Source organism: Nomascus leucogenys, chromosome 8 (assembly GCF_006542625.1).
Source record: "Nomascus leucogenys isolate Asia chromosome 8, Asia_NLE_v1, whole genome shotgun sequence".
NCBI classification, from domain to species: Eukaryota; Metazoa; Chordata; class Mammalia; order Primates; family Hylobatidae; genus Nomascus; species Nomascus leucogenys.
This window is the reverse complement of record NC_044388.1, coordinates 97,362,612-97,389,775: the sequence shown is the minus strand read 5'-3', so window position 1 is coordinate 97,389,775 and position 27,164 is coordinate 97,362,612. Positions and strand designations below refer to the sequence as shown.

Here is a 27,164-nt window from a genome sequence, read left to right as displayed (position 1 = left end):
CTCTGAATCTTCAGAGAGACAGAAAGCAGGCCAGGTGAGGTGGCTCATGCCTATAATCCCAGCACTTTGGAAGGCTGAGGCGGGAGGAATCCATTGAGTTCAGGAGTTCAAGATCAGCCTGGGCATCACCACAAGTCCCCATCTCTACAAAAAATACAAAAATTAGCCAGGCGTGATGGCGTGTGCCTGTGGTTTCCTGAGCTCCCTGGGTGATCCAGCTGCACACCTGGTCCACAGAGGTGTTAGGGAACCGCTCGGCTCAAACCTGCTCCCAGCTGGGCCTCAGAGCAGGTAGGCCTCTGGTTGAACTTCACTGACCCACAGGGAGCGCCCTTCTCGGGAGGCTGAGGTGGGAGGATCGCTTGAGCCCAGGAATTTGAGGCTGCAGTGAGCAGAGATCACACCACTGCACTCCAGCCTGGGCGACAAAACAAACAACAACAATAAAACAACAAGGAGACAGAAAGCAGATGCGTGGTCAGCTATGGGGTGAACGTAGAGACGGACGTAAGCAAGCATGAGGGATCCTTTTTGGGGTGATGAAAATCTTCTCAACTGGATTGTGATGATGGTTGCATAACTCTGTAAATGTACTAAACATTATTGAATTGAGTGAATTATGCATATGTAAATTATATGCAAATTTACTCCAATAAATTATGTAAATTATATTTCAATAAAGCTGTTTAAAAAAAAAAAAAAAAAGCCCACGCGCTTCCTGTGCACTATTCTGCCAAAGCATTCTGCAAGAGAAGGGCGCTCCCTGTGGGTCAGTGAAGTTCAACCAGAGGCCGAGCTGCTCTGAGGCCCAGCTGGGAGCAGGTTTGAGCCAAGCGGTTCCCTAACACCCCTGTGGACCAGGTATGCAGCTGGATCACCCAGGGAGCTCAGGAAACAATAGATTCCCAGGCCCCACCCCTAGCCTCTGAGTCTGTAGGTCTAGGGTGGGGCCCGGGAACCTCTGATTCTAAGGCTCAGCCAGGACTGGACCCACATCTTCCTTTCGCATTTGGCGAAACTGAGGCTAGGCAGGAGAGAGGCCTGGTCAGACCTAGTTGATCAAACAGTGGGAGAGCCAGGGCTAGAATTAGAGCCCTTTCCTCTTCTCGTCTCTCCATTCCCTCCGCCTCCCTCCCACTCCTCCCCCTGTCCTCAGCCTCCCGGTGACTCAGGGCTCTGAGTCACCCAGAGGGCCCCACAGAAGAAACTTCTTAGCAAAAACAATCGCCAAACAAAGCTTTCCCTGATCTGGGGAACAGAATAGGCCCAGGGGGCCAAGAAAGGGAGGGGAGGGAGAACACAGGGTGGAGTCGGAGGCTCCAAGACTTGGAGTCTCAGCCACTCCCTTGTGTGGGGCCCTAGATAGGGACGTCCCCAGAATGAACGTCCCCACCTGCAAATAACGCCTCCTATGCTCATTGAAGCCCATTGTGATGATAAGTACTTTATAAGCACTGTCTTGTTGAATCCTCCCCAAAACCCATGGCTGGCATTGTCTCCTTTTATAGATGGAGGAACAAAGGCTCAGAGAGGTTCAGCCCAAGGTTACACCGTTAGGAATCCGAGGCTGTCTGACTCTGAAGTCCCAAGTCTGACTCTCAATTCTACACACCTTTAAAAAATACCTACTGTATACAGTGGCATGAAGATCAGCTCTCATCAGACAGGTAAGGAGAATGATGGTCACAGTGGCTGTTCAATCACAAATTGTCTCCTTTCTTTCTCTGTGTCAGGCCCTGCCTTGGGACTTCCCGGCCCAGTGGGCACACAAACAGGAACACCAATAGTCATTCAAGCAGCTGTGGGCCCTGGGAGCACAAAGGAGGGAGCACCCACGGCCCAACAGAGCCACGGAGGAGGGGCATTGGGGCAGAGCCTTGGAGGACAAATGGAATTTCCCCTTTGGGGAGGGGGGAACAGAAGCAAAGGCTTGGGGGTGTGGCCTGCACAAGAAAGCCTAAACAGTTTGAAGAGGCATGGCTGGGGTTGAGACAGTGGATACCTCGGGGAGAAGGGGTCTGACTGCTACGGAGTCCTGGCCTGATCCGACGCACCAAGGATTTTTAAGCAGGGAGAGAATAGGATCGGAACTGGTTTCATCTCTGCAGAGGGCCTGGCTGGTGGTTGAACTAGGAGTCAGGAGCGGGACTTTCCCTCAGGTCTCCCTGGCATCCCTCCTCTGAGCTGGCTTTGGGGACCACCCCAGATCCCGTGCTACTCACCCATGGGTCAGAATTGCCCCCGAGGGCTTCTTCCTCGGCCATCGCTAGGCTGGGGGGAGCTATATGGGCCTCTCCTGACACAGGCCAACCTAATCATCTCAGCCTATAAATAGGACTCAGGATTAGTCTGGAAATAGCTGTGCCAAGCCAACTCCGCAGGCATCACAGGCACACACAGTTCCGGAAATGGTTCTTCTCCTCAACACAATTAAAACCCAACACTTCCTCAGGAAACTATTGTTCACACTCCGCTTTGCTTCCTTAAGCACCAGACAGTCAATTTTGGGGGGAAGAACCTGCCTGCCTACTGCTGATTAGTGGGGGTATGCTTTGTGGAGAGGAGGCCCTTTTCCTGCTTCTCCCTCTCTGAGGACCTGAGGGAGCCACTACCACTCTCTGGGCCCCAGTTTCCCCAAAGGTAAACCAGGGAGGTGGGACATGATGCCATTTTTAACTTATCAGGATTTCAAAAATTAGAATAGTAATCAACATGTGAGCAGGGAGAAATGAACAGGTCCAGGGCCTGCCACTGAGGGGCTGAGTGGCCTTGGATGAGCCACTGTTCCTCTCTGGGCCCCAGATTCCTCAGCTGTAAAATGAAGGTGCTGGGGGATGACGTCTAAGATCAATAATTTTTTTTTAATTTCATTTTTTTGTTTGGTATTTTTGAGAACCCAGCCAGCTGGCCATGCTATACCAGCCTTGTGCTGAGTGCTGGGGATAAAGAGACAAATAAAACCCAGTCCAGGCTTCTGTGTGCCCAGCCCTGTGCCGGGTCCCAGTGGGTAACAGCATGTCCAATACCCTCAGTGTCCCACTAGAGGCTTCCTTTGGGGCTGCTGGGAACATCTTGTTTCTAGTTGAGAATTCAGATTTATGTCCAAAGACAAGAACTCCCCGAGGGGCAGATTACAACATGGACTGGGCCGTTACAATCGACAAGGACACAAAGCTAACACAGCCATCATTATACACCAGACATGTGCTAAGGACTTGATTTCCCCATTGTTTAATCATCACCAACTCTATTATCACCCCCATTTCACAGATGTGGAAACGGAGGCTGAGAAGAGTAAGGGACTTGTCCAAGGGCACAGAGCAAGTCAGGGCTACAGTGATGTTTCAGGCCCAGACCTGTTTGCCTCTGGAGGCCAGGGTTTAACACACCCCAGTGCTGCTCTGAAAGGGCTCTGGACAGCTCAGGCTGGCTGGCCAATGTGGGGATAACTGAACAGGGGTATGGAACAGAAAGGGGCATTGAGGATGTTGCTGTGTGTGTGCGGTGGGGGGAGTGACAAGGCTTCAGCAATGGTACTCATTCTCTCTAACCAGCTCCCAGCGCTGCTGTCCTCTGATCCACCCTCCACTCTGCCTGCCATGGACTGATTGTTCTGAAATCCCATGGATCAAGTCACTCCTCAGCTGAAGACCTGTCCATGGCTCCCTGGTACCCAGAGGATAGAAACCCAGCATTCAAAACCTCTCTGACCAGCTCCCCACATCAACCCTCACACTCCTGCTCACTAGCCCCCAGGCACAGCGGGCTCCTCCAGCGGCCAAGCCTCCGCCTATAGGGCCTTCTTGCCTGGAATGCCCAGCTCCCCCTTCTCAGCCTTGTTTGACTCTCAAGTAGGAAAAGCACTCTTTGGCTCCCTGAGCCCCTTGGCACTTATCACAGAGCATTCTGGGCGTTAACTTCCACTGTATCCGTCTTGGATTAGAGTGGATCTCCAAGGGCTGGGTGGTGTCTGATTCACCTCCCTCTCCACTGCAGCAGCTTAGCAAGGGCTGGCTGGGTAAACTAAAAAATGCAAAGAGCCGAGAGAATCCTGAGAAAGTGCACATTTCCCAGGGCTGCCCAATGACAAGCCCCGTACCAAGGCACAGCATCAGCATACCCTGCTGTGGAAGAACCAAAAATGGCACCCTCATGGCTTATCAGGATGGTCCTTGTGTCTGTCTCTTTCAAGGGTCTGATAATGAAATCTGGGCAAGTCGCCCTCCTGATTTAAAACTTCCAATGGTTCCCAGAGGTCTAGCATAAAATCCAAACTCAAGGGCCCACATAACCTAGGTGCTGCCTGGCCCCCAGGCCCTCCTCTTGCCACGCCCCCCTCCCTGGTCAGCCTCCCTCACTTCTTTCAGTTCCTCAAGGACTCCCCCACGCTAAAGCCTTACCCAGGCCACCTCTCTGCCTAGGGGGCTCCTCCGTTCCCTGCTCACTCATCCACCTCCCTCTCCCTCTTCAGGTCTCACTTTTTAGGGGAGGCTTCCTTGATCTGTCCAGATAAGACCTCACCACTCCCACCCAATCCCACACGCTCCCATAACCTGATGGTTTCCTTCACAGCAAGAATTAATCTTCAGTGTAAATAATGATCTACCGAAGACCTATGAGGAATGGGAAAGTCTTGTTTTTTGCTGATTCTCCAACACCCAGCTCAGAGCCTAAATATCTCTCAAATGAATGAATATATGAATGAATGAATGAATCTATATACATAAATCAAGACAAAAAGGTGGGCAGAGTCCTAGGGAACACTGAGGCAGAAAAAGCAGGGCCCTGGGCCAGGCGTCATGGCTCACAACTGTAATCCCAGCACTTTGGGAGGCCAAGGCAGGCAAATCACTTGAGGTCAGGAGTTTGAGACCAGCCTGGCCAACATGGTAAAACCCTGTCTCTACTAAAACACAAACATTAGCCGGGTATGGTGGCACATGCCTGTAGTCCCAGCTACTCAAGAGGCTGAGACAGGCGAATCACTTGTACCTGGGAGGAGGAGGTTGCAGTGAGCTGAGATCGTGCCACTGTACTCCAGCCTGGGCACCACAGCAAGACTCTGTCTAAAAAAAAAAAAAGAAAGAAAGAAAAAGAAAAACAGGGCCCTAACTAAAAAAGACAGGAGGAAAAACAGGGCCCTAACTAAAAAGAGAGGAGGGGCCCTAATTGAAAAAAACCAGGGCCCTATCTAAAAAGTCAGGAGGAAAAACAGGGCCCTAACTAAAAAGAGAGGAGGAAATAAACCAGACAGTGCAGCCTCCCAGAAGCAAAAGGAGGGAGTTTCTGGAACTGCACTAGAGACTGGCACATGGAGTCCTGAGGAAAGAGCACTGGACTGGACATCAAGGAGGTCACTGGGGCCTCCCTGATTGAACCAAGGTTCCGTGGAGGTGGGTACAGGGCTGGTACATTGCAGGAGGCAGAGGAGTAAAGAGGGGTGAATAAGCAAAACTCTCAGGCGACGGGTGCTCAGCTGGGCCTATGCCAGCCTGACCCTGCAGGGTCTGCGGAAAACAGGGCCCCTGTGTCATAGTTACCAAAAGCATCAACAGAGCATAACATTCTTTTTGTTGACAGATCACATTGAGGCAACTTGGCTTTTGGAGTTATCAGGGCTCAGTCTCAAAGGCAGATTCATCAGAGCCAAGACCCGGCCCTCAAGTCCTCCTATTAGGGCAGCACTAGGGCCACCTCTTTGTCAGTAGAACCTTTGGGTAGCAGCTGATGGGGCGAGTCACCTTTCTGGGCCCGGCAGGCCTTTTGGGAATCCCTGGCTTTTGGGGCACAACATCCTGGGGACCATCAAAAAGCCCTTTCACCTGAGCTTTGGGAAAGAGAAACAGCTCCGGCTGTGGGTGGCTCATGTCACCATCTGGAAGCCAGCTGGGCCACAGCAGACACGTAAGTCCTGTATTCATTCATCCCCTTCTCCTTTTGGCAGAAAAGGGATGGCGTGGGCTGGAGGGGTGTTTTCCTGGGTTCTTGCACAATTGCTCATTAGAAATTCACTTCTGTTTGGGTGTTGGAAGCTGGGCGATTCCCCCTAGTAGTGATCCTTCCTGTCTCACTGGTCACAAAGCCCTTTGGCATCTACAAGCTCGTTGGGTCCACACAGCAGCTTTGTTAGGTGGGTAGGGGGAGACCAAGGCACCCATCTTACAGGTGGAGAAACCGAGGCTGAAGATGGGAGGTGAGCCAGTCTCCTGGCTTCCAGCCCAGGACTCTGCACTCCTCCCCCCACCTCCCTGCCTACTTCAGCAGGTCACCTGTGAATCTGATAGTCAGGTGGGCCCCACCCTGCCAGCTGGCCCCAGCGGGCATGACTCATCCGCTTCCCCATGACTCACACACCTCAGGTGCTCCTCCTCTGGTCAACAAGTCTGGAGAATTGGCAAATAGACCCCCATTTTTCTCACCTCTCCAAAGCCTCTGGGAAGAATTCCTGCACTTCCTCTTTATGGGGACTCTACTCTTCTACAGAGCCACCAAAGCCTTGAGAGGGAAAGCAACTCTCCTAAAGTCACACAGCAAGCAAGCAGCATGGCCAGGGTGGGAGCCAGGCATCCGGGCACCGAGCCCAGTCCCAGCCTCCTCCCCAGAAGATCACTCTCGCCTGACCTCCCTCTCAAGGACGGGAAAGGAGCAGAGACGCACTCTGAGTGCCTTATTAGGAAGACCTCAGGGACTCCCACTGAATCCACTGTGGCTACTGCGGCTGCTTCCACCACTGAAGTCCCCTCCAGGCTTCCCTGGGCAGCCAGGGCAGGGTTTAAGAGGAGGACAGGTGTTTGCTTTGCTGTACCTACCTAATAAGGCTGTGCAGGGTGAAGAGTGCTGCTTTGTGGGAAGGCGCTGGGACCAAGGCCGAAGCACTGGACAAAGAGAGCTATGAGCACCACCTGTAAACAAAGGGCACAAGAATGTCAGCCTCAGGGGGAGTTCAAAGTCATCTGGTCAAATCCCCATTTGATGTTTCAACTCCTTTCCTCCCCTCCACCAGGGGTCACACAATCAGTACTTGTACACATCCAGCAGCAGGGCACTCACTACTTGCCAAGGCTGCAAGACCTGCTGCTGGAGGGCTTGGTTGGGTAAAAGAATTGTCCTAAGGATGCACTAAAATCTCTCTCTTCTTATGCCTTGTACCTGCTGGTACTAGTTCTGCCTCCTTCTGGGTCAGCCAGAACAGGTCTGTCCCCTTTTTTCCTGATGGCTCTTTGGAGATTTGAATACAGTGATCCTGGGCCCCTCAAGTCTTCTAAAAATTGTGCACCCCCTTTCCTCCAGCTCTTCCTGAGACCAGGGTTTCCGGTTCGCTCACCCTGTTCCCTGATCTGCTCCAGATGAACCCTGTCCCTACTGACAGCACAAGACCCACAATTAGACAATCAGTCAAGCTCTACCCAGGGCAGGGCGAGCAGGACTCTCACCTCCTTCATTAGAGATATCATGCTTCTATTAATTGCACCTAAAATCCCCTTTGCATTTAAGGCAGCCCTATTGCAGGGCTGAATTCAGTTTACAGTCAACTTCAGAGCTGTACTTTAGTACTCTGAAGTTATATAAACTGGGCCCTCACTTAACTGTGTAACTTGAGCAAGCTACATCACTTCTTGGAGTCTCAGTCACCTTTTCTGTTCAGAGGGATAATATTAGAACCTACCATGAGATAAAACATGTTCAGGGTTTTGCACAAGGCATATGTTTACTCTAATTATTACCCTGATTATTAATAATTAAATTTCTAAGTCTTTTGCCTGCAAATTGTATCTTTCTCATCCTGCACATGTGCGGTTTGGGGACCCACTCTGTTGATATGTCATATTCGCAGCTCTGTGCCTCAGCATCACTCTATTATTGTTCTAATGCACTACTGCTGAGCAAGACTGCATTATCGGTGTCTGGTGATAGGACTTTCTCTCCCTCTAGGCTGTAAGCTCCTTGGAGGCAAGGATTCTGTCTGCTTCACCTCTGAAGCTTCAGCATGGCATGTGCCCTGCAAATGGCAGTGCCAGTGGACATATGCTAGATGAGTGGATGAAGGACCATCCCACATCAGCTCATTGTGGAGTATGCAGCTCAGTCCTCCCGCCTCTCAGGAACAACTTGGATCTTCACCCTTCTTCGCCACTAAGAATTCCAGTCATCTACATTCAGAGGGAAGCTGAGCAAACTGGCTCCTGCCCACACTGGAAAATTTCTCTGCCTAAACCAGCTTCCCCAAGCCGAGGGGAGAGTCCAAGATCCCGAAGATGGCAGGGCCGTGCAGGCTCCTGGGATTAAGACACAAACAAGCCCTGTTCTCGGGCTGACAGTAAATGGTTCAGACAGTCCTGATGACTTGTGCATTGTGACTGACACAGGACACAGCCACGGAAGTGGAGTCACGGTACCCAAAACCAGAGAGGTCAGAGGCCAGACACTTATCTGGGCTGCAGGACGTGGTGCTCACTTCTGTGGGTCTTTCTCAAAGACTATGGCAGAAACTTCCTGGTTCCAAGGGACAGACCAAAGCAGAGTTGGGTTTTGCAAATGACTAATGACCTCCTGCACTCTGTCAACTCTGTGTGAGGATGAGCCTTTCGAATCCAGCCCCCCTTCTTTCTACACACCCCAAATTGCGCTCTCATCCTCAGATGCACATGGTGGTGCTGCATTTGTTCCCAAGTGCAACGTGCTCCTCCCCCACTGCACCTCATCTCGGCAAACAGCACTACCATCCACCATCCACCATCCACCCGGTGGACCAGTCCAGACACCAGGCCCTCACCCTCCTCAACACACCACCTCATCCCTTTTGCTCTGTCACTCTCCCCTCCAATGTATCATCATGTCTTGCTAGTTCAACCCCTGACTGCCTCCAGAGTGTCCCCCTTTCTCTCCACCCCAATGCCAACATCTTGGTCCACAGCCCCATCACCTCTCACCTGCATGACTGCAGAACCTTCCTAACTGATCCTTCTGCATCCTCTCCCTCCTACAATGCATCCTCCTCAGAGCAGGCCCAGACCACGCCAGTCCTCTGCCCAGACTCTACCATGGCTCCACTATGGCCCCAGATAAAGTCCAAGATCCTTCACAAACCTCTCCACATTCTTCATGACCTGTCCTCTTCAACTCCTTGAGCCTTGGCCCTCATGGCTTCCTGTCTTCCACTATACCCCACCGGGCTCCAGCCAGATGCAATGGCACTCTGTTCCTGAGTCCTCCATGTAGTCTCCGTACAGACCTCCACACCCCCTAGTCTGCCCGGTCACACTCTACTGTAATAGTCTATTTGCAAGTCAGTCTCCCCAATTGCTCCCATGTATCCCAGAGCCTGACCTAGGGCTGGGACCACCGCAGCTCAAGATTTAACAAAGTAAGAAACTATGACTCCCATGCGTGCACACGTGTGTAACACATAGGTGCACGTGCACACACACATTCGCAGAACCGGCTAAGAGTGCAGATGCTGCCATCTATGGGCAAGAAAAGCATTACACTCTCCCTGAGATTCAGACACACCCCAGGAGCCTCCGAGTTTTCAAACTCAGCCAGGTTTAGAATTAGCTCCAGCTGACTCCAAGTTGGTCTATTTTCCATTTTGGACCTTAAGGCTGCAGCAGCTTAAAAACAAGGTCGGCAAAACCACTGACTCTAGTCCACCGCCCACACACTCCAGATGGAGCCATAAAGAGAAGGGTTTCATTCCAGCACTCACAATCCCAGCCCAGGGCTCTCACTACGTGCCTGTTTGTTGAATCATATCTTAGGACATAGGAACAGAAGACGCCTTCTAATAGTCTCAGCTGTGTAAAGGCCAGCCTTTGGGGAGAGAGCTCGCCCGATGAAAGTGTGCAAGCCACCACGGAACCCTGTCTGTCTAGCTGGCTAAAAAGGAGCTTTCTGCTCTGGGGGTGGGATGTGGGGAGGCTGGAGCAGAGTATTTTTCTCTCCTAAAAGACTGCTCCCAGTTCATTGGGAGGGCCTTCAGACCTGATGGGAGTAACATGATATCTGTCCATTAATGCCATAAGGGTTCAAATGGCCACCCCTAATAACAATAGTTATCATTTTCTGTGCACCTTCCAAGCGTTAAACTCTACAGGCATCATGTCTCATCGTTGCAATAACTCTACCAGGCAGCAATCTTTGTCTTCATTTTGCGAAGCTAGCACACAAGCTCAGAGAGGTGAACTAATGTGCTCACGGTCACACAGATAAGACGTCTGGGCGGTTCCCACCAACTCAGGCTGCCTCCCCTACGTCTTGACCTCATTATATTTCAAAGCTATAAGGCTGGGCCTCTTGCTGACTAGAAAAAAAAAAAAAAAAAGAACATGCAAATCTTTGGGTACTCTAGATCATGGGTCAGCAAACTTTTTCTGTAAAAGGCCAGACCGTAAATATTTTAGGCTCCATAGGCTACACACCCTCTCTGTTGCATATTCTTCCTTGTTTGTTTGTTATTGTTGTTTTTTAACAACACTTTAAAACTATAAAACCATTCTTAGCTCAGAGGCATACAAAAACAGACTGGGGCCTCCCCAGGACTGTAGTTTGCATCCATAAATACAGAAAGAATGTTTATAATCTCAAGTATAAAAACTTCTGGTGAAAGGGTTGATCAAATGCTAACTGTATTTCTCCCCCTTCCAATGGCTTTCTACTGAGTCACTCTCTCTCCTAAAGAAGGACCCTACTTTGCTCCATAATTAAGCAGCAAAGTATTTCAAGGGCTGTTTAGGTTCTAGAAACTCATAGCTGCAGATAAAATAGACAGATAAGTCAGATATCGAAGACAAGACATTAAAAGATCTGGGCTCCAGGCTAGACCCTGTTACTGTCACTGGCTCTTTAGCCCTGAACAAGGGACTTGCCTCTTAAGTCCCTTATCTTGTAAGTATTGATTCTCCATTAATAACAGATTGATTTCAAATCTTACAACTGAAAGTGTGATCCCTGGACCAGCTACATCAGCATCACTAGAAATGCAGAGCCTCAGGCCCCACCCCAGACTTGCGGAACCAGAATCTGCATTTTAATAAAAATCCCAGGCGATCTTAGAATGCTCTAAACATCTTTTTTGTCCAGCTGAAACACAGTTCACAAAATCTTTGTTAGCAATGAGGAGAGAAAGGGTCTAAAGACATCTTTCATGATGTCATGGTATTAAGTCTCTGACCTAACACATGTACCAGTGACTTCATAAAGCATTCCACTGTAGGACCAATTGATAGACCAAGATCTACCACTGGATCTTAAAATAAAACCTTAGCCAGGTAGAAAGTAGACCTAGGGGAACAGGAAAAGGTGCTATTCCCCATATTATGGAGGGGTGGGGGCAGGGAATAGGTTAGAGAGAGAAATGACTTACCCAAGACCACACAACCAAGACAAACTAGGGGTATGACCACCACCAGGTTTCTTTCTTTCTTTTTTGTTTTTATTATACTTTAAGTTCTAGGGTACATGTGCACAACCTGCAGGTTTGTTACCTATGTATACATGTGCCATGTTGGTGTGCTGCACCCATTAACTCATCATTTACATTAGGTATATCTCCTAATCCTATCCCTCCCCCCTCCTCCCACCCCACTACAGGACCCGAGCACCACCAGGTTTCTTAGTCTTCCTTAGTCAGGCCTTAGGTTTCATGAGAACTGAAATCATTTTGGTTTGGTAGAGCAGCAATCAGAGGGCTTGCTGTTGGCTTTGGGAAATTCACTTGCTCTCTCAGGGCACAAGTATCTGTAGCCATGAAGTGAGGGGATAGAGCCAGGTGATTCCTAAAGCCCTGCTATAAAAGTCATGGTCTGGAAAGTTTTGAGATAACGAGGCAGTCAGGAGGGGTGCCCTATGCCAAGGGTCACCACAGTCACACCAAAGTCTCTGGGAGATGGGATCACAGAGCCAAGCCCTTCAGTCCTTTGTGAGGAGGCTGAGGAGGGACCTGGTGTGGGCCCTAGCCATGCATCCCCTTGGGGCCACCTCAGCTGGTCACCACAGGCTGGCACGGATGCTAAGGATGTAGCCCATTTTACAGATGAGGAAAATAGGTCCTTGAGAGGGGCTAGGGCTTCTCACCAAAGCAAAGAATTCTTCCCTTCAGCTGACAACAGTGCAAGGGTACCCTGTATTCAGAAAACCTAACGCATGAACACACAGATGTGTGCAAATGGTTGATTTGGGAATAATCAGGCTCTTTATAAACAGTGCATTCTATTTTACCAACAGATTCGTTACAAAAAGGATTCATCTTTGGGCTTTGATGGCGAGGCTCCCAGTGCAATGCTTCTCACACTTGAATTTGCATACAAATTCCATGGGGATCTTGTGAAAATCCAGATTTGGATTCAGTAGGCCCAAGGTGGGTAGGGTTGCCAGATAAAACATGAGATGCCCAGTTAAATCTAAATGTCAGAAAGACAATAAGATGTCTTGGTATAATTATGCCCCAAACATTCCAAGGGGCATACTCATGCTTAACTGGCACGCTGTTTTTTATTTGCTAAATAAGGCAACCCTAAAGGTGGAGCCTGAAATCTCACATTTCTGAAAAGCTCAAAGATGAAGCCTTAGTGCATTTAAAATGCAATTTAAATCTATGAAAACTATATTTTATGCAACCATGAATTTCATGGTCTTTTTTTTAAGACCACTGAACAGGCTAGGCAGGCATCTCCCACCTTCTAAAAGAGTATAGAAAGAATTCTGGCTGCCACTGGAACTGAGAACTTGCCTTCCAAGAGAAACAGGTACTGTGGCGGGAGGGGAGGTGTGAGGGGGATGGGTACAGGCTAGCCCACAAAAGCCCGTTTTACCTCCGTTCTGAACGATACAGTTCCTCTGGACTACCACTTCCTGAAGTGAAGCTCAGGACACCAAGAAATATGGCCGTTTCTTTTCTGAGTCCATGAAACGGGAAGGATCTGTCCCTACCTGCTTCCTTCCCAGGGCTCTTTGGAGTCAGATGAGATAATACAAATTCCCAGCATCCACACGATCGCACTGGCCAAGCATCGTGTTAGGTACTTTGTAGAATTCTGTGAAGTGGGTATTGAAGCCCTAACTATATAGCTGAGAAAAATGAAACTCAGTGAGGTGATGTCCTCAAGGTCTTATGGCAAGTGCAAAACATAAACCGGAAGGAGAACCAAGTTCTCTCCGCTTCTTTGGCCTGGGATCTTAACTTGTTATTCTTTATTGCTGCTGAATTGTGCGAGTGTATTTGCCAAATGAATGAATGAAATATAACATTTCGGGAAAATGGTCACTGTACTCTATAACAGGACAGCTGAGCTTTTTACAACCAGCTTCAGATGCTCCTAAAGAATGCTGCCATTCTCACCAATGGCTGGTAGGAATAAGGACTACTGTAACCTTCATGAGCAGAAATTTGGCAAAATTTAGCATGACACAGATTCTTTGCTTGGCCAAACTTTAGCCAGGCTTCTGAACCTTCTCCTAGGCCAACCTGTGCCCTTCCTTGTAATATCCAGTTTTAGGAAAAGAATCCTGCTAAGTGTTTAGCCAGAACCCCTCATCCTTGATATCTGATCAGGCTCCTCATCCTCCACCATGCCCCCAGTGATGTTTGAATCACCCTGGTTTGTCTCCATCAATAATTTTGTTAGGTCAGTTTAGCAAGAATACCCCTTATTCCTGAGCTTCCTTAGTAATTTTCCATCCGCTGATCCCCACCCTGCTCCGCAGCTATCAATTCCCACTCGCCCGTGCTGTATTAGGAGTTGAGCCCAAACTCTCTCCCTCACTGTAGGACCCTGTTGCAGTGGTCCCTACACCCAAGGCGATGGTCCTGAATAAAGACTTCCTTACCGTGTTTTAACAAGTGTCACTGAATTTTTTTTTAACAAGAAAAAGCTATAAAATGTGTCATTTTGACTCAGGAACTCCATTTCTAGGGCTCACTTCTAGGAAATAATAAAAGAAGAACACACAAAAAAATTATGCACTAGGTTGTTCATTGCAGTATTGTTTATAAACTGCCTAAATGTTTCATAATTGAGGATCGTTAAGGGAACATGGTATATGCACACCAAAGATAGAATAATACTGAGTGATGAAAACTCGGGTGGGCATTTATTTCTACCATAACAAAAAAAAGTAGGAGGCAAGTCCCTTGTTTAAGGGCTAAAGAGCCAGTGACAATAACAGGGTACAGCCTAGTGCCCAGATCTTTTAATGTCTATATTCAATATCTGACTTATCTGTCTATTTCATCCGCAGCCATGAGTTTCCAGAATCTGAACAACCCTTGAAATACTTTGCTGCTTAATTATGGAGCAAAGTAGGGTCCTGTAGGAGAGAGAGACTCAGTAGAAAGCCATGGAAGGGGGAGAAATACAGCTAGCATTTGATCAACCTTTTCACCAGAAGTTTTCATACCTGAGATTATAAACATTATTCTCTCTGTATTTATGGATGCAAACTACAGCCCTGGGGAGTCCCAGTCTTGGTTCTTTGGGGTGATCTTGGGCAAATCCTGTCTATCTCAGCCTTTTTGTTAATAAATAAAAAGCATTATTTCATTTTTTAATCCCCAGGACTATTGGAATAAAAGATTTAAATTAGAATAAACATTTATCTACTTAGGTATAGTATGCTTTTAAAACTTTTAAAAATTAAATTTAAAAAGAATCCTTAATAACATGAGAAAAATACTTATGATATAATGTTGAGAAAAAACAAAGTCAGAACAGACAATTATAAATATAGGATAATTGTGTGGCGGTAAAAAAAAAAAATGCACTGAAAATATCAGGAAGGAAGGGCACTCAGGTGTTGGCAGTGATTTTCTCTGGTTAGTTACGAACACTTCTTTTTTTATATATAATTTTTATTTTCTAAAATTTCTATCAGTAGTGTAATAGAAATAATAAGAGTGGCGGGAAAAGGTCCTTGGAGGTGGGGAGAAAAAAGTACATATGCCACCCACATCATCAACACACACCCAAGAAGTTAACTAGTATTTACTTAGTACCCACCAAAGCCCAGCCACATCCTCTGTAGCAGGGAAATTAAGGGCCAAGCCCCACCCTGAAGGCTCACATATGTAGAATATATATACTTTGCTTGGCAAATAAGTCTGGCCCCGATGATATTCTTATTAAGGTTGGAAAATAACAGGACTGTTTGCTTAGCCAGCTCAGCAGAATAAACGAATCCACTCCCACTGGTGCGACCCCTTCACTGGAGTTCCCTGCAAGGCTCCTCGGCTTAAAGCCTTTCTGGATCACTCTTGGGAAGAGTCGATTTCAGGGATACTTTTAGCCTGGGAAGAAAACTCTTCTCATCCCTTAACCAAGGCACTGAATGCAAGAGGTGAAGAGGCTCCCTATGAGGCAGAGCAAGCAAGGGAGGAGGGAGGAGCAGGAGAGCATAGGAAGGAACCTGACAGGCTGTGTGTGGCCCCTGGGGACCCCTGGGCAAAGGAGCTCACGTCTCCAGGCCTGAGTTCTCTCACTGGTAAAATGGGTCACATAATGACAACCCTAGGACTATTGTGAGACTCAAAGAAGAGAACGTAAGTCCTTTCATTGTTCTAAGCTGAGCCTCAGTTTCCTCATCTGTAAAATGGAGTCAATATCTCCCCCTCGTAGATCTGTTAAAAGATTAAAGAAGACAGTGAAAGCAAAAGGTGAACATACATAGTAAGTGTGTTACATATGGTGGCCCTTATTATTGCTTGTAGAGCAGGGAATGGGATACATAAACGAATTCTAGGCCTCGACTTCCTTAACTGCAAAATGTGGCAATCAATTCAGTCCGAAAAGATTAAATTCAAGAACAGTAGCTGAATCACCAGCTGCACCACTGCAGGCTCACTTTGTGGCTCAGAGATGCCAGACCCAAGTTCATGTGGGGAGCACAATGCCCTCCAACTCAGAGGCCATCAGAGCTAGGAAGGCTGATATTATGCTGTCCACCCCACAGTGCAGAATGGACACTGGGGCCCACAGAAAGGCATGCATTAGCCCAAGTCACCCAGCACTTTGTCGCTGGCAAAGCCAGGACCCAAGCCCAGGCCTTCAGCTGCCCACCCTTGCCCACAACACCCACTGCTTTTCTCTGCCCTATTCTTAAATTGCTGATGTGGTCCCAGGCAGGGCAGAGGAGAGCAGGCATATGGCAGGGGAGAGAGAGAGGGGAGGGGAAGCTGGCCAGCATCAGGAACTGAGCCTGCCTGTGGTCTCCAACTTCACAAACCACATCAGGCTGAAATATGACACACGCTCACTCAGTTGAAAGCGAGGAGATATTTTTACTTAACATCCCCCGGCTGCCTAAACACTGGTCTCTTTTTTTCCCTTCCTCCCCAAAATGCATAACCCCCGGGACGTGCTTTTCTCTGCTTCTGCTGGCATTTTCTCAGGGAATAACCAAGCAGTAGGAGAGTGTCCAGTTTTCCTGGCTTCGCCAGATAGATTTCCAGAGCATGAGCTTGATTGATGAAAAGGAGGGACCAGTCCTGGCTGGGCTCTCACCTCACCACATGACCTTGCTGGGCAAGTCCTGTGTCCTCCTGGAGCCTGGATTCCCTGAAATGGAGGGGAGATTGACCTGCACTCGAGGGTCTGTGGATGGCACAGGAAAGTATGAGTTTACAAACAGCCCTGGGAGGCCCCTCCAGGCCTCTCTGCTGCAGGGCTGAGCTCTCCAAGCTCTGCATACCAACACCCACCCCTCATAAAAGCATAACAAACTCCCTTACAAGTTCTCCTAATACCAGGACTAGAAAGAATTTTCAAGAGAATGTTTAGTGCCGTCATTAATAGCTATGGCTCTGTCGTCAGACCTCTGGAATCCTTGCACCATCACCCAATAGCCACACAACCCGGGGCATGTTATTCAGCCTCAGACTCAGTTTCCTCATCTGTAAAATAAGATACTAGTATCTACCTCAGAGGAATGGTTGCAAGGAATCAATAAAGTAATTAATGTTCCAGTATATTGAAAGATAGCTTTTTTTTTCCCAGTATATTAAAAGATAGCTTTTTTTCTTTTCTTTTTTTGTTTTGAGACATTCTTGCTCTGTCATCCAGGCTGGAGTGCAGTGGCGTGATTTCGGCTTACTGTAACCTCCGTCTCCAGGGTTGAAGCAATTCTCATACCTCAGCCTCCCAAGTAGCTAGGACTACAGGTGCATCCCACCACGTATTTTCAGTAGAGACAGGGTTTCACCATGTTGACCAGGCTAGTCTCAAACTCCTGGCTTAAGCCATCCACCCAATTCGGCCTCCCAAAATGCTGGAATTGCAGGTGTGAGCCACCATGCCCAGTTAAAAGATAGCTTTTTATTATTATCATGCAAACCAACATCTCTCCATTTTACAGATGAGGAAACAGAGGCTGAGAGAGATAGGATTTGCCCAAGATCACCCGAAGAACCAAGACTGGGGGTCCATTTCCAAGTCAGTGCTTCTAACTTCTCTCACACCCGTGGTCTCTGATAAGCAAATATGCAAACCCAGAGGCCGTAGACATAGGATGTAAAAGTTTTCTTAAAGAAAACCAGAGATCAGTGTCTCAGCAACGTACCATAGACCAAGCAGAAATCATCTCTATGACCCACGTCACAAATGACCCAAACTATTCACATGGAGTAGGGGAAAGTGACCCACTGTCACTGGATGGCTAAAAGTGAAGGCATCCAATCAACGTGTTTGACAGGAGTGCACACACCATTGTTAACAGTGGCGACCTCTGGGGAAAGAGGAGGGCTTGGAGGGATTCTTTAACAATTTTTTTTTGTTTTAAAACTCATGAAAAAGAAAAAAAAATTACAATGCTGAATACCTTAGCAGCCTTCTCCAGTAGGTATAGCCTGTTGTCTGCTTTTAGATGAAATTTATAGCAGGTTCTGAGAACTTCAGCTGGGCTTCCAGAATCTGCTGCTCTGACCCATCCCAGTGGCCACTGCTCTAGTTCAGACCTGCATTCTACTTCACTTGAATCATGCAACAGCCTCCTCAGGGCCTTCCTGCCTCCAGATCAGCCTCGTTCAATGCATCCCCTACATCGGCCATTCAGAATAATGAGTTTTTAAAAATCACTGCTCTGTCAAAACCCTTTCTCAGCTCTTCATTGCCTTCAGGATGAGGTCCAAACCCTTTGCTTATAATCTAGTTCCATTTTCATTCAGAGTCTCACCTCCCACCACCCCTCCTTTCTCTCATTCTCCATTCTAGCCACATGGATGGCTCAGAAAACCTCAGTGCCTTTGCACAAGTGGTTCCTGCTTCTCAGAATGTCTTTTCCCCCAACTCCTGTTTCTCCTGGTAAATGATTACTCATTCTGAGGTCTGGCTCACCTAGACAAAATTAGTCACTCTTCTTGCAGGCCGAAGTCACTCTTAATATGGCACGAAAGTGTCAACCACTATAGATGGCAAGCAGGTTGAGGACAGAGAGCTCTGTCCTCTTCCAAGGCTCTTTGGCCCCTGGCAGGGCAAGGCACAGAACACATGCCCAGAGAAGTGCTGAAAGGAGGGAGGTGGGGAGGAAGGAAACGCCATGCCGGGCAAACCTTGCAGCCACCCCTCCTGGGAGCAGCCTGTTTCCAGGCTCATGTTAGTCCCTAATAAAAGGACTGTGGAAAATTCTGGAGTAAACTTTCCTTCCCTGATTCACACAGAAACCTTCTTTGCTGCTGTGTAACTCACCGAGTGCCAACCCAAGCTCCCCTGGCTGTTTACAATTTCCCTGGCATTTATAAATAGCAAGGCCCCAGAAAGAAAAATGGAGTTTCAAAGGAGCTGAAAACCGACCATTCCCACCCCCATCCTTCCTCCTCTGTTTCCAAGCCTCTCCCCCTTAACAGCCCCAAGAAACACCAACCAGCACCCCCAAGTGTGTATGTACGGGGGGCGGGGGGGAATGCTTGTCCCTCTAGTGAACGGAATATCCAAGAAGGAGGCTAGAGTCCCTCCCAGCAAGGAGTCCGCAAAGGGCAGACTGGAATTGGGTCCCAGCCCTACCCTGCCTCACTGTGTGACAATTAGCCCATCATAAACTCTCTGGGTCCTTGACTTTTCTCAACTGTGAAATGGAGATGGGGTAAGATTCTAGCAAGCTATGGTCGCTGTAAAGGGCAAAGCGGTGAGAGGTGCTGGTGCCCTCGTCAGAAATGTGGTCCTGGGAGAACAGGACACACAGGATTAAGTCTTTGAAAACTCCCCAGAGGCCAAACAAAAGCGAGAGGCACCTCCCCAGAGGCCCCACCTTCCACAAAGTCCAATTACCCTCAGGACAGCCCAGAATGAGTTCTGGGTGTTTTAAAGGTCCCTTCCATGCTCTGAGGAGGGTGTGAAGACAGGATAAAGCGGCAGATGTCTGGGCAGACAAAGAGCTAGGAAGAAAGCCAATGTCTCCTGCTCACCCACACCCCCAGCCCCCAGCCTTCCAAGGACTGGGGCTTCCCCCTGGGCACTGCCCAGACCAGCCAGCCTGCACTGGACCAGAGGGAAGTTGCTGTTATTTAGATTCTGGGGGGCTGGACCCCAGAAGACATGGGGGTTCAGGGAGAAGGGGTTCCAATCACTGTCTTCAACTCCAGAAGAAGCTTCCGTGTGAGTCAGGGAAGCGAACACTGCAGGGCCGGGGAGGAGCCAGGATCTACAGGTAGCAGGCGCCTGAAGATTTCAGACAGTATAAGGAAGAACTTTCTAACAGTCCCCAGAAAGAGGAAGCAGCCTGAGAGGAGAGCAGGCACAGGTATCGTCCAGGAGGCAAAGGTCCTCTGAGTGGACTCCCCAGCGGAGTCACTGCCCAGACCGTAGCTGGTGGTCGCCTGCATGCCCGGGTCAGACACCCCAAGTGCAGGGGTGACCCTGGGCCAGTTCCCTCATCCCGGGGGCGGGGTCGTTATTAGCTCAGGTGCTAGCAGCACAGTGGAATCACGGGGTGGAGGCCTGGCCCCTCTCCTCTCCTGCTCCGGCGTCTCCCCATCCCCCAGCTCCCATCCACACTCTTTGGTCCCTTGGAAGACGGGAAAAGTGAGCAAGGAAGCCCTTTTCCAGCGATGCCCCCGCGGCCGGGCCGAGCTCCAGGCGCGGGCGAGATAGGACCGGGAAGGAAGGGAGAGGAAGGACTCAAATCAGCCCGGGACCCCCAGATGCCCGGGGCCAGGGCCGCGCGCCTCCCCTACCTGCTGCTGCGACGCTGGAGACAGCGGCTGCTGGGTCCAGCTGTGCTCAGCTGGTTCCGGGCGACGGGGCGGGGGCGTTGTGGTGCGCGCGGCCGGGGTGGGCAGGGCGCAGGCGGGGGCCGCCCTCGGGGCGGGGCGGCCGGGCCGGCGGGCAGGGAGGAGCGCCAGGCCCTTCCGTCGGCTGCAGGGCGGGTGGCTCCAAGCTCGTCTTCATCCAGGACGACCCCTCGCTTCACCTCGCAGGAAGGGACCAAACCCTCTGCTTTCCCCTGGAGGAAACTGAGGCCCGGAGCACGGAGGGGAGATCTGAAGAGAGCTAGGGTCGGGGAGGAGACCCAGGGCAGCTCCTGAGCTGGGCTGGGGCCAAAGAGCTCAGATGGGGTGGGCAAGCGAGCAATGCTCAACTAGCACCAGCGAAGGCAGATTTCAGCCCTGGAGAGAACGGACTTAGGAGGCAAAGCCCTCGAAGAGTGACATAGGCTGCACGCAAAGCAGGGGAGATTCCCTCCCACCGAAGGGAATAAGGAGAAACAGCGATTCCCAGCTCATTCCAAATGAAGTAACGAAAATGCCAAGTGCATCCCCGGTCCTTAAAGTGGACTATTAAGCAGGCGCCTCAGAGTCAGAAGGCCTGGTTTGGAACCCCAGACATCGACTAGTCCTGTAACTTTGGGCAAGCGAGCTCACATATCTAAGTCTCCGTTTCCTCGTTTGTCAAATGGGCATCCTGAATTGCTCTTCATGGGGCGGTTAAGAAGACTCAGTGAGAAAGACTCTCAGCACAATGACAGGGACTGTGGCTTCTGCATAAGCGGAAGGGACGTTCTTATTAGTGTCATGGCAGATATTGTTTTAGGAGATTGAGGAAATCCACATTGGGTAGAAAGATGAGTGCAAGGTCACTTTTAAACAAATGTAATACTTTGTTGATCTCAACAGCATCTCATATGCATTAGAGACGATAGCCGTTTATAATGCAGCAAGGCATAAGACGGCTTCCCAACAGTCCTGGTGCACACATGAGTTCCCAGGGATTTTGGAGTTGCCGCGTGACTCCAATTTGGAAGGATTCACACACTCCACAGGAGACTGCACCACATGACAGAGATGTCCATTCCCAGCCTGGGTGCTGGCAGCAGCCCCATGTTCAGCCAGGGTAAAGCTCCCTCTTAACACAAGGTAAAATGTACTAGAGCCAGTAATTGCCGGGTGCTGGGGATCAGAGCAGAAAAGGCTGTTGCTTAAGGAGCACAGAATCCAAGAGCACAGCGCTCACTCCCTGGTTTTTCCATTGAATAGCAGCCAGGGAAGCTACAGGACCGGGGAAATCTCGCCCTGGCTCTTCCTCCTGCCACTCTCTCTTTGCTCAACACCAGTAAATACAAGAACCATTTCTTGAATGCCTCATGCCATGCTCTGGGCTTGCCACGTATTACCAACTTTCATTCTCACCTCCCTACCTGGCCTCCCTCCCACGGGAGGCATTACCATGTGTATTTTTCAGATGAGCAGGCCAAGCCCACAGAAAGGGTTAAGTACTCTCTGGAGGTCACACTACTGACGCTGTGCAGTCTGCTCTTCTATGCCTGAGTCCTTAGCCCTCGCTTCTTTGCTCAATGTCTTATGTCGAACTCTGCCACCTTTCCTGGCTTGGGAAATTCTGCCCGGTTCCACTTTCTCTGAGAATAGAAGCAAGGTATCCACCCTGCAGGGAGGCTCACACCGTCTCTGCTACTCTCTGCTTTCTCCAGAGGCTGCCTGGGGCCCAATGCAAGGCTGCTGGGGAGAAAAGCAAAAACACAGGCTTATTTGGCTCTGGACTCTTTGATTACAAGCCCCGGTATACACATGCCTTGGAATTATCTAACATATCATTTCCAGCCCCAGCAACTGCTCTCAGACAGAGGGAGGTGGAACTCTGAATCTGTGTCCCCATAGAACTGGAGAATACCACATCACAATGGAGGAAACATTAGAAAACATCTGGTCCAACTTCTCCCTTTAGAGATGGGGAAACTGAGGCCAAGAGAGCAAAACGGTTCACATTCTAAGCTAGCTCTAAGGTTCCACATTCTAAGCTGGATCAGATGCCTACCCACAACCCTGTAATTGCTCCATTTGGTGGCTGGAGAGGAACATGGGAACAGGGTATCACCAGGAATCATTAAAAATGATAATGAAGATAATGATGATGCTGATTGATTGATGATGATTATGATGATGATAACCAATACTTACATGGGAGTGCTCCTCTAGGAACACTTCTAGAAATCTCCTGGTGCTTTGCTTTATGGCTCAACATGTGTATTTTATAGCTGGCAAGATATATCAAGTCTGCCTTTCATGGATGCCTAGAAGTCTTCTTGGTATCCTGTCTTCATTCCTTTCTAGATACCTCTTTGTACTTCTCCCTCCATTGGAACTAGGCACCGGTAAGGCCTGTTTGTGCTGGATCCTCACCTCAGAGTGAATGTCTTGCTGATAAGGATCTCCTCTGATGGAAGAACTTTGATATCTTCTTTTGCCAGAAGACCACCTCCTTCCCAGAGTGAGGCTGGGGAGAAATGAAGGACACACACAGGCCAAGCACTAGACAATTTGGGGGTACCTGCTCTCTCCTCTGAGAATGCCTCTTCCCACCCAACGGGATGGCCCTCACTTGTACCCAGGTTTGTACTGTAACCTTCCCCCAGAACACAGTTGACAGCATGAGGAGTGGACGGCAGAACAAAGCTGGACTATTAGAATTTGGAGCTGGAAGTTAAGACATGACAATCATGGTTAATTAACTGGGCCTGTGAGGACTGATGATCTCTGAAGGCCAAGGCCGCCATTTTGAGGTGGCCATCTTCCATCGTATTCACAGAGAAAGCCAGTGAGACTCGTTAAATGATTAGAAGGGTGTGGAGAAACTCACAGAGGAGATGCCTGGGCTGGCCAGCCCAGGAGGCTTCACGGTTCAGGGGCTCTTCTGATTACAGACCTCTCCTGGAGCTGGCTTCAGAAAGAGAAGTTATCAGCCCAAGTATTTGTTGAGCATCGAATGCCTTGTAGTAGGTCCCTAGAAGCAGAGGATGAGACAGGGATTTTGTACAAGGGATTACTTGAGAGAGCACTCTCAGGAGATCCTGAAATATCCCATGGAACACTAGGGCAGGGGTGCAGCTGGGCCTCAGGATCAGACCACAAGCAGGACCTGAGTACTAAAGGGAACCCATAAAGTACTCTCTCCCCCATCTTTCACCTCTGCCTCTCTGCTCACATCACACAAGCATTTCTGCTTTCCATAAAATGGCTTTTACCAGCAGCAAGCTGGAATCTTTGTTTGTGGTCCGCATTCTAAGTTGGATCAGATGCCTACCTTTTATCTAATTAACTCTGGCCTGAGTGACAGGGTCCCACAGCACAAACCTGGCTGCTCCCACTGTAACCTGTGGGTGGAGGGGGTGCACTTCCCAGAGAAAAGGGGAGAGGAAGCCTAGCAAAGACAATGGCTTGGATTCAGTCAGCCTTGAAAGGATGGAAAGAATAAGAGTGGAGGTGAGGAAGGGAACAGCATCTTCTGCTAAGAGCACAGAATAAGCAAAGGTGTGGAGGTCAGAGAAAGAGCTGGAAGAAGGAAAGGAGACTGTTATTTTCTTCAGCCTCGGTCCCCTTTAGTGTTGTGCTAGTGTTGTGTTCTTAAGAACTGATTTAGTGTGTTTAGTGTTGTTTTCTTACGAACTGATTGCTCAATTTCCATGAATTTTTGTGGATTTTTTTGAGACAAGATTTCACTGTCACCCAGGCTGAGTCAGTGGCACAAACATGGCTTCCTGCAGCCTTGACCTCTGGGCTCAAGCAATCCTCCTGCCTCAGCCTCCCAAGTAGGTGGGACCACAGGTACATCCCACCAGGCCTGGATAATTTTTATATTATTTGTAGAGATGAAGTCTTTCTATGTTACCAGGCTGGTCTTAAACTTTTGGGCTCAAGAGATCCTCCCACCTCAGCCTTCGAAAGTGCTGGGATTATAGGAGTAAGCCATCACACCTGGCCAAATTTCCATGAATTCTTACAGCCAGCTGTATTAAGGCTGTATTAAGCACAGCCTTCAATAACAATCTACATAAACTTATAATTAAGTAAATCATAAATTGATATGGTCTAGCTCTGTGTCCCCACCCAAATCTCATCTCGAATTGTAATCCCCATAATCCCCATGTGTCAAGGAAGGGACCTGGTGGAAGGGAGGTGATTGGATCATGGGGGCAGTTTCCCCCATGCCATTTTCATGATGGTGAGTTCTCACGAGACCTGATTTTTTTTTTTTTGAAATGGAGTTTCCCTCTTGTTCCTAGGCTGAAGTGCAATGGTACAATGTCGGTTCACTGCAACCTCCACCTCCCAGGTTCAAGCGATTCTCCTGCTTCAGCCTCCCGAGTAGCTGGGATTACAGGCACCCGCAACAACGCCCAGCTAATTTTGTATTTTTAGTAGAGATAGGGTTTCTCTATGTTGGTCAGGCTGGTCTCAAACTCCCGACCTCAGGTGATCCACCGGCCTCGGCCTCCCAAAGTGCTGGGATTACAGGCGTGAGCCACCTTGCCTAGCCGAGACCTGATTCTTTTGGGAGTGTGTGACAGTTCCTCCTTCACACACTCTCTCTCCTGCCACCACGTAAGGCTTGCCTGCTTCCCTTTCTACCATGATTTTAAGTTTCCTGAGGCCTCCCAGCCATGCAGGACTGTGAGTCAATTAAACCTCTTTCCTTTATAAATTACCCAGTCTCAGGTATGTCTTTATAGCAGTGTGAAAATGACTAATACATAAATAGAGGTAATAAATTCCCAAAACTTAGTACTTCATAATTATTTTACTATATTTCACTATTATCTGTGTTCTTAAAGTTATTTTCACCATCTGTCTATATGGTAGAAATACTGTATAATTGTGCAATTGCATTTCTATTCTCAACTCCACACTCAGTGACATCATGCTGGTAGCCCAGTCCCTATGGTGGGAATATTTACACCATGGAGATCAGGAAAGGCTATAAATCAGGGTTTTCCTTCTCCCTCCCACCAAGAGCCTGTTGTTTAACATTTACCAGCACACCACTGCTCAAAACCCTGGGCTTCCCCCATTCGACTCACTGCATTCAGATTGTCCATTTATGTGTATATTTCATTAGACTGGCAGCTCAGTGGAAGGAGAAAATGTGTTTGCTGGGTTTTCCGACATCATCCCAGTGTCAAATAGTGCTTGGCACAGAGCAGATGTTTAGCATGTTTTTATTGGATTAATGAACTGGTGAATGAGGAAAGTGACCACAGATGAGTTTGGTCAGATAGAGTGATTGGGGAAACTACGGCAGGACTCAAGAGAGGGCTGCTCTCTGAATTTCAAGAGCCATTAATCTAGACATGTTCTGAATGCCCCAGGCAGGAATATGTTTGTCCCACTATTTTAATGAGAACTTAAAACTGTGTGTTCCATATAAGCACTGCCAGCTCAGCCCTAAGACTTGGAATCCTAGCAGCTATGATTCTGTAATTATGCCCAATAAATGCCAGTAAGATGCTAAACAGCATAAGCATCAGTGACTTCACTGTTACACAGCGGAGGATTTCCCAGCTAGCCAGCCTCCCAGGTTAGATTTTTCAGGAAAGAGCAAAACTGCCTGGAGGTTCTTCCTCCACAGCTTAACAGAGCTGGCCCTATGACAGTGGCATGCATAATAATAACTAAAAGCATAATTATAACTGCCACATTCTGGGTGCTTACTCTATGCTGGTCACTTTATTGTTTCAATTAAGCTTGACAATTACCCTCTAAGTTAGGTATTCTTATCTCCAATTTTACAAATAAAATAAATAGGCTCAAAAAGGATAAGTAATCTGCTTAAGCTTCCACAGCTAGGTGAGTGGTAGAGCTGGGATTTGAATCCAGGTCTGTCTCCAAAGCCCAGATTCTTCCTACAGCCAGAGTGAAAGGTGGCCAAGGGAAAGGTAAGGTCTTTTCCATGCTCCCTACTCAGGATCAAGAATTATTTAATTTCATCTCGACAATGTTAGGGTCTGATGTTAGGCCCCTCTCTGTACACTTCATATAATGGTTGACTACAACTCGTTGTTTCTTTGTATGGAAGGTATTTGGAGCTGTTCAAGAAATGTGGAACTACTTTCAGAAAGATTGTGAACTGCTGTGATTTAGAAACAAAAAGCAATTCATAAAATCTCTTAAACACACCCACACCAAAAAAATCTTGGCGATGGTGCTATTTTTGTACTCAGAGGCCTTGAAGGACAGGACACCCTGAGTTACTCAACCTCTCTGAGCCTTGGGTTCTTCCTCTGGTAACAATATCCACTCAAAGAATTACGGGGAAATTAAATCAATTCTCTATGTCAAGGCCTGAGGCATAGAAAGAGCTCTGTCAACAGTGGCTGGTGTCATCATGGGAACCCCCTCGGTACGGGTGTGGAGGTGTTTAAGGTGAATGAGCTTGAGCCAGTGTGTCAGGGATACAGGGCACATCCACTGAGTTATGGGAGACCAAGCCAGATGGCAAGATGGATGAGTCTTATAAAAAACGGGAGGAAACCGTATCCATGGGTACCTGCTCTGGGCATTATCTCCTCCAAAGCTGACAACAAATTTCTCAGATTGGAACTACTCTCACTCCCAGTTCATAGATCGAGAAACTGAGGCACAGCACGGTGAAATCTCTTATTTACATTTCACAACTAGGGAATGGCAGAGCTGGGACTGGAACCCAGGTTTTGCTCCAAAGCCACTGCCTTTCATGTGGGGCTGGGAGCATGCCGGGCTGAATGAAGGCACTGGGCAGGAGGAAGCTGTCGCAGGCTCACACAGGAGACTGATACTATTGGAGCAAAATCAAGACGTTTCCTGTGGAGGGGCACAGGGGCCCACAGCCCTAACAGCCTGCCAGGGATTTAGCAGGAAGAGCTGGCTTTTGTTCTAGATGAATCAGCCCAGCTGTTTCTGAAAGCCCAGCCCCACT

The 27,164-nt window shown here is 48.7% G+C and overlaps 2 protein-coding genes across 13 annotated transcripts in view; one reads left to right on the top strand and one right to left on the bottom strand.

Annotated features, from left to right (window-relative positions):
• GSN (gelsolin) overlaps positions 1 to 27,164 on the bottom strand; it is a 123,752-nt gene that overhangs the window by 42,453 nt on the left and 54,135 nt on the right. For 2 of the 12 annotated variants that reach the window (XM_030817730.1, XM_030817731.1), the window contains exons 1-2: positions 20,156 to 20,243; positions 6,810 to 6,902 (exon numbers count right to left, since the gene is read on the bottom strand). Coding sequence is in view for 2 of the 12 variants with exons in the window: in XM_030817741.1 (XP_030673601.1) it covers positions 5,823 to 5,921 (99 nt within the window). In the remaining 10 variants the exon portion in view is untranslated. Of the gene's footprint in view, positions 1 to 2,222; positions 2,428 to 5,822; positions 5,984 to 6,809; positions 6,903 to 20,155; positions 21,935 to 22,393; positions 22,587 to 22,615; positions 23,217 to 27,164 lie in introns of those variants that run through there. The other 10 variants (XM_030817734.1, XM_030817732.1, XM_030817733.1 and 7 more) reach the window with 10 other exon arrangements.
• LOC105740248 (putative uncharacterized protein GSN-AS1) lies at positions 6,006 to 6,813 on the top strand. The gene is given in 2 exon segments (XM_012508937.2): positions 6,006 to 6,664; positions 6,667 to 6,813. Coding segments are annotated over 2 exon segments (489 nt in total). The 5' UTR covers positions 6,006 to 6,322.